We start from the raw sequence: 12,705 nt of genomic DNA on the forward strand, positions 1-12,705 counted from the left end.
TTGGACGAGCAGAGCTCGTCCTGCCCAAACTGTCACCAAACTGCTTTGGACGAGCAGAGCTCGTCTTAGCGGAATCGGTACTGCCCTATACTGTTCAGGACGAGAAGCGCTCGTCTGCGGCTTAGATTGCGTGCCATCCACTAGATGGCAGCATTTACTCGACGAATTAGTTTTCTCCTGCGGCAAGGCGCGCTTTTTTTATGAAAATATGGCGTGCGGTGGCGCCGACCCATGCATAGCTGGCCCATCAACTAGAAAAAGAAGCTGTTCATTTTCGTCATCTTCTTCAAGTGATGCTGATTCGGATACAGATGTTTATCTTGTCTCTGGAAGTGAAGACAGCGATGACGGTGAATTGAGCAGCTCCTCCGGTGATGACAAAGACAGCGGGGAAGCGAACATCACGACTGCTCGCGAGTGGATCCTGCTTTATGTGGACAATCCTCCTGTGAAGGCTCATCGCTTTCCATTCTTGGCCATTCCAGTCAAGACTTTCATATTGTCGTCGCCGGGTGACATTATGGAATATATTCAGCAGTTTCTAGACGATGAACTGATATAAGATGTGGTAGAAAAAACCAGTCGCAAAGCGGCTGAAAAGTTGAAATGCTTTCCTCCCAGTGATCACTCCCACCTCAAAAAATGGGTACCAGTAACGAAGGAAGAGATGTGGGTATTCCTTGCACTCCTGCTATTGCAAAGGTGCTTAGCCTACACAAGTGAAGAAAGATGTGGCATCTGCAACTGTTCTATTTATAAAGTTTTTAATTTTGTTAGCAGCAGGTACCTGGTTTCCTATGTATTCTTCAGAAATAAACTTTATTGTGTTGATTTGACTAACTGTGGGGTACAAATATTTTTTCAACATCGACTAGCTACTTTTTAGTACAATCAGATTCGAAATCAGCAATAAAAAAAATAGGCACTTTTGGTCGGGAAATTCTAAAAAAAAATAAAGCACTTAAGGGGTTAAACCCTACAATCAATCAATCAATCAATCAATCAATCAATCAATCAATCAATCAATCAATCAATCAATCAATCAATCAATCAATCAATCAACCAACCAACCAACCAATAAACCAATCAATCAATCAATCAGACATTTCCTGCGATACTTTAGCGTATTTGTTAGCGGTTTTTTGCTTACTCTTTGGCTATATGTGGGCTTAAGTAATGCTCTAGACCGGTCACTTCATGGGGGGAGAACTGTGTAAGCTTGCTTGCATGGAATACTCAGTAAGCTATTATAGACCTGGCAGTTTTGTTCCATGATTGGTTGATTGCAGGGTTTAACGCGCCGACGCAACGCAGGCGATGAGGCGCGCCGTAGTGGAGGGCTCCGGATTAATTTTGACCACCTGGGGATCTTTAACATGTGCCGAAATCTGGTACACACGGCCGTTGTTGCTCTTCACCTCCATCAGAAAAGCGGCCGCCGCGGCCGGGAATCGAACCCGCGACCTCGTGATCAGCAGCACAAGGCCTTAGCCACTGAGCCACCGCAGCGGGTTAGTTTTGTTCGAGCACCAAGCACTTACTTGCATGCTTTGGTACCAAGATATGTCCTTTTAGCTATGTGTATATAAGGCATGCCCTAAGCAAGCGTTGGGGCCTAGTGCGGCATTGGAGTGCTTTACTGTTGTAAATATATTAGTTCAGGCTGGGGTGTAGGGAGAGGGGAAAATTCAGCACAAGGTACACAAGTGCTTTAAAAATAATGGCAGGGAGAGCTAAAGGAATTGGGCTGTAAAAGCTTTGCATCCTGCTTTCTTGTCTTGAATAGTGCACACAAACCTAGTAATCAAGATAAGTGTGTGGAATGTGCAAGAAAGGATTGTGTGGTGCGTCGTCATAGTGTGGTGCTTGGCATAAAAAGTCGGACAGTAATTGTGGCCAGCCTAAGAAGTTCAGAATGCTTAGCCACCCTCATTTCTAAGTTGTAATAAATTGCACGCGAGGCGTTTCTCACTGCTCATCTTTGACTGACGTTATCAAGGATTGTACTGTGTGCTTATGTATAATGGATTGTCTGTACTTTTTGCATGTGTACACTGTTTGAGGATGCAATATAGGTGACAATTCAGTACCAGATTCTCTTTTCTACAGGCAATAGTCTTTGGCTAGGTAAAACACAAAAATTTTAGTGTCTCTTCCTGTATGTTTATGTTGGCATGTTACTCATATAAGGGATAAAAGCCCCTGGTGAGTCAATGACTCACTGGCAGTCTGTGAGTCACCAGTGGCTCATGTGACCCAGTGGTCATTGACCGATAGCCTGTTACCACAAATTACTAGTGACCCCCTAATTACATAGCCTAGTGTTGTCATTGGGTCAGAAGGAGGAAGATGAGGGAGAGAGCGAAGGGGTTGGAAGAGGGGAAGGTGAGAGGGGAGGTTGAAGGGTAGGATAGGGGGAAAGAAAGGGAGGGCAATGAGAAGGAGAGTGAGCAGTGGAGTGAATGGGGGAGGAGAGGCTGGGGCGGGGAGAGGGGAAGGGGAGTAGAGAGGGGGGTCAGGAATATGTAGGAGAAAGGGTGGTGGGGAAGGGGGAGAGAAGGGAACAAAGTAGTGGAGGAGGTGGGTGGAATGAAAAACGGGGGGAAGTAGGTGGGAGGGTGGTAGGGAGAAGAACATCAGGGGAAGGATAAGAGGGCAGGGGTAGAAAGGGGGTGGGGAAGTTGATGTGTAATACAATCATAAGAATGAAAAAAGGGGTGAGTGCTACATAACACAGTCATCAGAAATGCAAGGCAAGCAGAACATCGCCAATATTTGGGTTTTGCGTTTTTTTTTTGAAGGGTGGGGGGGTGGGGGGTTTCTTATGAAGCTGGGGGCCTGCCACACTGCCACATGCTAAAAATTTTGGAGTCGGTGGGTACAGGCTGCTAAGCATTGTTACGAGGTACACATGCCTGTAACTACCATTAACTTATCGGTGATTAAATGATTTCTGCTAGCAAAGCAGAGGAGTAGTCTTAATCTGTGGCTAAGGTTTGGTGCCTTGGGCATCCCTGTTATGCACAAACTGACAAAACCAGAGTACCAAATGATTTTCTTGGATAAAAGCCAGCGTGAATTCAGACGAAGACAGAAGGAAGTAACCACAAGGACAGCCGCTTGTGGTTACTTCGTTCTGTCTTCGTCTGAATTCACGCTGGTTTTTATCCAAGAATGTCTAAATTCCAACTAGCCCAGCTTGCAACCCTCCTACCAAATGATGCCTCTTGCCTCATTATTATTATTTTTTTTTCACAGTAAAACTGTTAATGATTTTCTTAGTACCTTTTCTGTTTCTGTTGTTGATTGGAAGATATGCTTTGCAGACTATAAAGCATATTTTAAAGCAAAATGACCAATGCTGACTTAGTTCAGTAAATAATGACATTACCTGCCTGTTGCTGTGTCCATGCACCCGTAACTTATAATACAGCGATGTTTGTGTTCTGAAAACAGAGGCTGCCTCAAAGTGGCAGGGGGGGGGGGGGGGATTGTGCTGCTGCAAGGCCACTGGCTTGAAAAGTGTTCATTATAATGATGAAGAAACAGATGCATACCTTTATAGGGATCATGAAGACACCATACGGCTTTGCTCAAATTGAAAGATTGTCTCGTCAGAATAGCACTCATGCCAGTTTAATGCAAAATTCAATAATGAAATACATATTAAAAAAACAGAAAAGCTGTGACTCGCAAGCTGCTTCCTGCACACTTAGCTTGTGATGCAATATGTCTTTAGTAACGTAATTGACTGGCCTAGTTGGTATTCCATTATGTACAGTTCAGCGCAAAAATAGACAAGGATTAGAAAAGACACAACGCAAGAACGCTACTACAACTTAAGTTTATTAATAAAAGACACTCGCTTGTGAAAATGCTAGATAAAACTGAAAAATAGAAAAGAAAGGAACAAATAGTCCTTGTCTATTTTTGCGCCGAACTGTACATAATGCAATATGTCTCATTTTAAGGGATTTGCTGATGCCGACGAAATTAACCCATCATTGAAATAGCTTTATGGGATTGCTGCTGGAGGTCGTAGCACTTAAAAAAGAACATTTTTGGGGGGCGATAGGGGGATTAAGAAACTGCTGCAATGGAATAACAAAGCAGATCGATGTGAATTGGAGGCATCACAGTGAAAGTCGAGTGGCTTCATGAGCAGCAGTGACACTGCACCATCTCTTGAGTGGCTCTTGCGACAGTGTGATAGCTTTTCTCACCGCCACTTTCTCAGTAGCCATTGAGGATTCAGGTGGACTCAGGTCGTCCAATTATAGTCACTTACATTGCCTGAAAGGAGAGAAAAGTCCACAGCGTGAGGTTCCTGCACACTGAAATGCCCTTTTGCTATGTGTTTTACTAGGCTCCATCAGCAATTCCAAACTTTGGGTTTCACCAAAGTGACGCCGAGTCAGCGCACTTAGTGCCCATTTTCGGCTGCTCCCCCAAGTGTGCATTCGCGCTTTAGTCACGTCGTATAATGGCGGCGTGGGTGGCAATTTAATATTCACACGTTTCAGCCATAATTCCTCCGGGATGGCAGCAAGAAGTCTCATCGAGTGAAACTGCAGTTAGGTACATGCAAGTGACCAAAAGTGATGTCACTTGCATGTCCGACTTTGCATCCACTTCCAGTTATGTCATCACTTGCAGTGCATTGAAGCAGCAGTGGGTGTGTAAGTAGTAATTCATGCAGCCAAAGGACGACTGAAATGACAATCAGCGAAGGCCTGTAAATGCCACGCTGCCGCAGAAACACTGCTGTATCGATAGGCCTCTTTGGTAAGGCAGGCACGTCGCACCAAAGTGTGGCTCGCCCTGTTTTATTTTCTCCCAACACTGCAGGTTCTCGGTGCTGAAGCACAAGTTTCTAGAGCTCCTGTGCATCCGTTCGGAGGCTGGGCTCGTGCAGAGTGCCGAGCTGGGCGTGGAGGAGATGGTGGCCTGCCTGGGGGCCCTGGAGCAGTGCAGCCCCTCACGTGAGCACTACAACCAGCTGTGCCTGCTGCTGACCTTTCCACGGCTCTGTGACCACTTGGACTACAAGCACTGGAATCCCAGCAACGCCCGCGTCAACTGCTTCAAGGAGGTGTGCTCCTTGCTCCTTCAGCCACTGTTGCCTGACATGGTAGCACAGGGGTATGAACGAGTGTGTTTATTGTTCAGGCGAGCGAAGGCTGGGACTAGAGGCTGTGAGCAGGCCTGGCAGCAACCCCAGACCCTGTGAGCACAGTTTGAACAGCTGTGCCACAGAAGAGCAACAAGGATACACATGGGCTTTGTACATTATTGTGCAAAGAAATCCAATGCTTAGTTAGTTAAAGGCCAACTGCACTCAAAATTTCGACCTCTTCAAAACACTATTTCCATATAGACCGTTCCAATGAGGGCGCTGCCATCTTGCGTGCGCAGCACCGTCTGGTAGCTCACCAATTTTCCGGCTTGGGCGTTTGCTCCGCGGAGAATGGGTGCCAGTGGCGGCTCGATGAATTTTGCGTTGTAGCGCGTTGTACGTTCATTTCCGTAATATACTTTAAATGGGAAAGTTGTTGCATAGGACCAGTTTAAGCGGTCTGGCTTAAATTGGCGGCTTTTTGGGCCGCGGGGGAGCTGAAATTCGCCTCGAGGTAGCGTGGTCCACAGTGGGTAAACGATGCCGTGTCGAACATATGTTTGCAATACTTCGTCACAATTTTTTGTGTTTGCGTGTGTGTGTTCGGGATCGTGTATAGCGGGTATTTTGATCTCTTTACTGCAAAAACTGGTGTTTGTTAAAACGATCTAACCGTGATTATACGCTCGACGCCCATGGGCAACAAGCAGAAGCGTGTCAGTATAACAAAGTTCTGGCTTCATATCCCTGCAGGGGTTAATACAGGTAGTTTTGGGTGAACTTCGTAAGTATTTGGAACATTACATAGTTTGTATTAAATCTTATCGATATATAAACACCTCACCATCAGCCACCACTGCCACCAACTATAAACAAAACTTCCTCTCTCTAGAATTTCGAGCTGCTCTGCAGCACAATTTAGCAGTGCCACTAATGTACAACATAAAGCTCCTGGAGAAAGTCATATAAGGATTTATTAAGCGTCCGCCGTTGGGCAACCAGACAAGCGTTCGCTTTTGCGTTGCTTAGTTTGATGTTGCCCACAAAGAGACATCACATTTGGGTAACAGACTGAACTCTTGGCTGGAGTGAGTGAGTGAACAAATTTATTTTGCCTGAATCGGGGATGGGGAAAAAAGGGAGGTCGAATCCCCTTCAGTAGCCCCCTTCCGCTCAGATTTGCTGGGGAAAGGGACAACCTGGGGAGGTGGTAGTCACTGTGAAAACAATACTTGGAACTGGGTTTGCCGCAATGTGACTGCAGCAACGGTGGAGATGGAACTAATACCATCTGTGGCAGAGGCAAGTTTCAGTGACCTAGTTTACTTTGGAAAGAAGGTAGAAGAATTTTCTGGAACTACTCCAAAGTAGGTGTACAGGAAGAGCTCAGCAGAACAAAATTGCTAGAAATCTTGCGTGTTAAAGCACACAAGCAACTCAAAAGTTCTTAGTCTGGCTTATTTATGAACATTTCATGAAAATATAGCGTAAATTGGTGGTAAACCCGCACGCGTGATGCCTACAGGGCGTAGTCAAGGCAAAGAAGCATCCGGGCCAGGCCCGCCGTGATCGGCGCGCACACTCCAGAGAGGGGGAAAGGCGGACTGCACGCCGCGACCGCTGCGTGCAAGAGTACGCTTCCCCCTCGCCCGATGGAACGGTCTATAGTCTGCTTTAAAAAAAATCAACATGCAAAATACAACAGCTGAAGTACGCGCATGGACGCCACAAGCAAATGGGTGAAGCATTCGCAGCAGAGCTCGACCGGTTCTCCAGCTGCGTGGCTGGCCAGAGGAAAAAGCCCCGGCTGGCCAGAGCGTCACAGGCGTGTCATGGCTGTTTACGCGATCCGCCAACAGGTGCAGCGTGGTCTGTGGTGGAGCTTTTTTATACGCCTCTGACTGATTTTCACGAGGCCACCACTCGTGTCCCACCTGATTTGGTGGTACTCACTACAGATTAAAAATAAATTTGGTCGAGGTGAAATTTGAGTGCAGTTGGCCTTTAAACAAAATCCAGATTGATTCACAAATTTCAAGCATAATTAAGCTGCAACGATACACTCAAAAGAAAGTGCAACATGGGAATGTCAGCAGTATTCTGCGAAGTGCGTAACTAAAAATGAAAAGTGAAAGTTGACATAGGCTGTGCAAGAATAAAGCTTGAAAGTATTGATGGGCCGAAATAATTACGCTCTATAAAAGGTGGAACTAAAGCTTCCCAGTAAATGTAAACGACTTGCACGTACATCCAAGAACCACTTAGTGGTACAAACTCGCACGCAAGTGTATAAAGTTCTGTATATCTTCATATAATATATATAGATGCTCGTAAAGGGACGAAGAGAAAATAAAGGCACATTCAGAATACAACGATGAATTATCCAAAAGCATTGCCTTAACTTGATTTTAAATGCATGATTTAAAAAAAAAAAGACACTCAAATCTGTTCTTTCTCAAACCTAGCATAACATCTGTGTAGGTTCATATAAAAATGTTCATTTCTTATAATTGGTTCTTAATTTTGGTGAATATTTGATTTTATGCTTACAGAAGTAGCTAGACTACTTAACACGTGTCATTAGCTTATAGTTACAGGTAAAATGTGGAACATTAATATACATAGTAGATTTTGTTCACCGGAAACATTTCAAGAACTCTTGAAAAAGGGAATCATTGAAGATCTACTAGTGACTAGAGTAGTTGCAGTGCAGGGGAAGATGTTTTTGCAAGAGTATTAGATTTTGATAAGTTTTTTTCATCGTTGTACCCCACAGCAATAGTCCATAGCACAATTTAGGGTAAAAGAAGGCTCTATAGTAGTGTTGCTTTAGAGATAACGGAATCAGTTTCAATATTTCGTACATAATATCTACAGATGAAGAAAGTTTGGGATATAAATAATTTATATTCCACCTTAAAGGGACCATGCAGACAAAACACAAGTTTGTTTTATTGGAAAGATTTGGTGGTTTATAGTGCACTCACCACTTTTTCGGCATCAAGTGATGCTTTATTCATTTTTATTCACTGAGAAATTATCCAATTTAGGTTAAAACTTTGATTCTCCTGCCAAATCGTGTTTCACGACGTCTGCCATGACGTCACATTTACGGGTCTTCAGTGCGCTGTTCAGCCTGCAGTGGGCTGCGGGGCCTTGTTTACCGTCATTCCTCCTAGATAACGCTGCCATACTGCGCCACACGGCTATTCGCCTTTGCTTTGTTTTTGACCGTATTTGCACGTGTCTTGTTTTTCTTACAATAGGTTGTAATCGTTTCGTGAAACATAGGGTATGTTCGACAAATAGGGTCACGTAAGAGTATCACTTACGCCAATCGGCCAGTGTCTTCTGAGACAACCCCAAAGGGCTTCAGTGCTGTGCAGCTATAACAAGTATAGTGCACGCAGTACCAACAGCAGTACGCACTGGTACTTCTATGTTTACATGTACTTTCGTAACTTTCGCTGTTTCACCCCACCATTCTTACTGCTGTAAATTGATACGCATTACGTGCTTTTCTGATGAAGGCGAACAGCGAAAACGCCCACGTGTTCGTGATTTTGGCGCACGTTAAAGATCCCCAGGTGGTCAAAATTTATCCTGAGCCCTCCACTACGGCGTGCCTCATTGCCTGTGCAGCATCGGCGTGTTAAACCTCAGAATGAATCAATCAAATATGCATTACACTTAACTCTTTCATTACCGTGCCTATTCAAAATCGTTCAATTTGAACGATACTTTTGGAGCCCCTTTTCATAGCGTTCCAGGCGTTTCTGGAACAAGTAAAGCTATTCGGAGTTTGCTCAGAAAATGCCGTTTCAAAATCAGTTTAGTTTTCATTTTTGCAACAAAAACGCGATTTTTGACATGCGTTTGCATCACTAGGGTGTGGAAAAGGGGCGGAGTCATTGCGCATCACTGCTACCAAAGAAGGCGGCGTGCCGCTTGTAATTATGTATCTTCATCAGCATTTGGCTTCCATTATCAGGGCACGAATGGTGAATCAGATGATGACTTTCAATCGTCAGGGTCTCACTCTGACAGTAATAATTCCTAAAATTGGCTGAAAATATCAAGCAGTGCCTGTTTGCTAAGTTCTTTTATGATTGCAGGCAGTTTTGTTGCCTTTGCCCATGTTCTAAGTTGTGTTGTAGTTCTACTCACCACAGGAACATTCGCAAAAAGTTTACAACAGTTTTGGGTTTGTTTCTGCATCGCAAAATTTATACTTGAGGCTACTACACAGTTACCCAACTTCAAGCCAAGCTGCCATGGCACCTCCAGCGTCCGCTACTGATCCTCGAAAAAAGCGCGCCGCTTCCGATTTCACCCCACCCTAACCTGATTTCTGCGATAAAAACTTCCAATGCAAGTCAAAAGATAACACCCAGTCGTCAGATATCAGTTCCGACAAGGAGAGCGCTCCAAACTGGCCTTGCCCACTGCCAACTGTTCGCCGGCGAGTTTCGTTGTCATACAAGGGTATCTCTGGAGGTCTAGTGTTTCTCTTTAGTAGAGCTGTCTAAACGGACAGAGTCTCCAACAAGTTTTCTTAGACTCCAAAAAATCGGTCAGTTTTCCGCAGAGCTCATTCTGCGAGCTTATAAGCGCTGCCTACCTTGCCTAACCTGCCTAAGCCAATCACACGGCTGTGCATATGAAATGAGCTAGTGAGTCATATGGCCATTCACTTTTTTTTTTATTTATGTAGCTTATTTGAGCAAGTTTACGTTAAAAGTGGTGTCACTATGATTCTAACCAGGCAATCTTTCGAATGAACCAAACTTGTGTTTTGTCTGCATGGCCCCTTTAAGGTTTCCACAAACTGCACCCCCCAAACACTTTCTTCTTTTACACTGTTGATTGGTATTCCATTAAGTTTAACCTCTTCTGTGATTTTATTGTGAGTTATAAAACATGTTGTCTTGGTAGTGTTCAGTTAATAGTTATTTCTCCCCAGCCATCTATATAATGTTTTCAAGTATTGATTTACCCAAATGTCAAGTTCAGTTATATTTGGGGGTGTGCAAATACTCAGATATTTGAATGCAAAGCGAGTAGTATGTACAGGTCCGCGCAGAAGTAAACGGAGCACGGGAGCGGTGGCCGAACTGCATCGTCGCGCCGCGTATGGGCGCCGACGGGAACCATGGAGCGCCGGTCGAAGAGTGTGTTCGCACTGCCCCCACCCCCCTATCTGATATGTTTAATCGCCGCTCTGCTGGCGTGTCATGCTCGGCGAGACGGTCTTCAAAAGGCAGCGTTGGGCTATAGAGGGGCGCTGGTTGCATTTCCGCTCGCTGGCATCAGCGGTGACTGAATCCGCTGCTCCTGAGCTGGGCGAAGCTGCGCCCGCCCGCAAACAAGCCTTGTTGCGCGCTGTAAAGGGCGGCATAAAATTGTAGGCCGCTCCGGTTTGGCATAGCACGTCATTGCGATATAAAAAATTGTAAGCCGGCAACAAAATTGCCATGTACAATATAGAAAGCACATTCACAGACATTTTCCAAATTCGGAAAAAAAATCTCGCTTACGAGATTTCTTTTTTAATTTTGGCTTTGTCCAAAGGTATTGCTGCCGGTCAGTCCTGGTATATTTTGAAGAAAGGAAAATAGAAAATGTCCATGCGGTGGAAATTCTGTATTAGAGAACACCGTAAACAATAGGTACAATCGTTGCCTGCTATTCCAGCGGGCCTCGTACGGCGCATATTTGATTGTCGCATTAACCCTTTCGCTCCCATTGACGATGATACCCATCATAACATTTTGTACCAAATTAACCGATTAACAGTATGGTCGCCATCGGCCATGACGACTAAACTCGTCATCGGTCATTTTGAGGCCTTGACGGCGCGTTTTTGCAAGACATTGAGGCCATGCGGTGAAGCCATCTTTCAATTCAATGCGGAGTTTTATTTAAACCTGCAGCACTTTCTTAAATAATTTAAGGTGCTCGTTAAAGATAACAACCTCGGTTTTAATGCGACAACAAAATATGAGCCGTATGAGGCCCGCTGTAATAGCGGGCAACGATTGTACCTATTCTTTATGGTGTTCTCCAATACAAAATTTCCACCGCATGGACATTTATTTTCCTTTCTTTAGAACCCACCAGGACTGACCAGCTGCAATAACTTGGGACAAAATCAAAATTAAAAAAGAAATCTCGAAAGCGAGATTTTTTTTTTTCCAAACAAGGAAAATGTCTGTTAATGTGCTTTCTATATTGTACATGGCAATTTTGTTGCCGGCTTACAATTAATTATATCGCAATGACATGCTATGCCAAACCGCAGTGGCCTCCAATTTTATGCCGCCCTTTAGGGTGCGCAACAAGGCACGTTTGCGGGCGCGCGCAGCTTCGTCCAGCTCATGAGCAGCGGATTCGGTCGCCGCTGATACCTGCGAGCGCCAATGCAACCAGCGCCCCTCTATAGCCCAACGCTGCCTTTTGAAGACCGTCTCGCCGAGCATGACACGCCAGCAGAGCGGCGATTAAACATATCAGATAGGGTGGCGGGGGCAGTGCGAACACACTCTTTGACCGGCGCTCCATGTTTCCCGTCGGCGCCCATACGCGGCGCAGCGATGCAGTTCGGCCACCGCTCCCATGCTCCGTTTACTTCTGCGCGGACCTGTACCTCCATAAATAATTTGATTTGCAAATCGGGTATTTACTATTAGATTTTTCGAATATAGTCAAGTAAATTTTAATCCACCAGATTTAAGGGAAATCCCCAAGGTGGAGTAAGTTTCTTCAACTGCGAAGTTTCTGAGGAAGCTGTATAGCTTTCCTTTGTAGCCATACGGCTGCATTTAGGTGGATGTCAAACTTTCCTTGGAGTAAATTTTCTGTAGGGGTTCAATTCTGCGAAAGTGAGAAATGTCGGCGCACGCTCACGCACTGGTGCTACACTGTCTGCTCATTGTCCGTGTACTCGGCAAGCTTCATCCAAATTGCACTTTCGATGAGCGCGCCTTGTAGAGACCATAAATTTTATCATGCAGCATGGAGTAATTTGCGATTGCGTCAATGAGATCTTCCCTCCATGCTGTCGACTCTGGGCACCATTTTGAAATCAATGACGGAATGTTTGCATGTTAGGGGAGCTTCCGGTAAAGCAATCACCGCTGATTTTGTTGTGTTTTTGCATGGTTTTTGACAGCGCCTCAAGTAATTTAAAAACGAGGTTCTGGCTTTTTTGCATGCAGTTGGTTGGTGTATGCTTATTGGAAGTTTTTGTTTGTTTGTTTGTTTACGTTCTAGACCACAGGGGACAATAGCTCCTGCCTGCCATTGTTGCTTTATCTGTGCTTCATGTTGTAGCTCACTGCGCGTGTACGCTGTTCTACGAGGCACTTTTTTTTTTTTGCTCCCTGCAATGCACCGTTCCCACATAATAGGGTCGGTAGTTGGGAGGCATTAGCTACATCATCTATATACCCAGCTAGCCCCTCTCCTCGTACTTCTAACTCCTCTCAAACCGGAACTCCAGCCGCCATGACGCTACTGAGTGGAAGTAGCTGCAGGAGCATGCACAAGACATGCTCCAGAATGGCCGAGCTGCGCTGCCATTGCCTAAT

General features: G+C 45.1%; 1 protein-coding gene across 3 annotated transcripts in view; it reads left to right on the forward strand.

Moving 5' to 3' along the window:
• Positions 1-12,705, forward strand: part of LOC144143435 (WD repeat-containing protein 47) — a 180,260-nt gene that overhangs the window by 7,411 nt on the left and 160,144 nt on the right. For all 3 annotated transcript variants that reach the window (XM_077675192.1, XM_077675198.1, XM_077675203.1), the window contains exon 3: positions 4,849-5,092. In XM_077675192.1, coding sequence (XP_077531318.1) covers positions 4,849-5,092 — 244 coding nt within the window. The remainder of the gene's footprint in view (positions 1-4,848; positions 5,093-12,705) is intronic.

Source organism: Haemaphysalis longicornis, unplaced genomic scaffold, assembly GCF_048455015.1.
Source record: "Haemaphysalis longicornis isolate Haplotype H1 unplaced genomic scaffold, Haemaphysalis longicornis Haplotype H1 scaffold_1, whole genome shotgun sequence".
Classification (NCBI taxonomy): Eukaryota; Metazoa; Arthropoda; class Arachnida; order Ixodida; family Ixodidae; genus Haemaphysalis; species Haemaphysalis longicornis.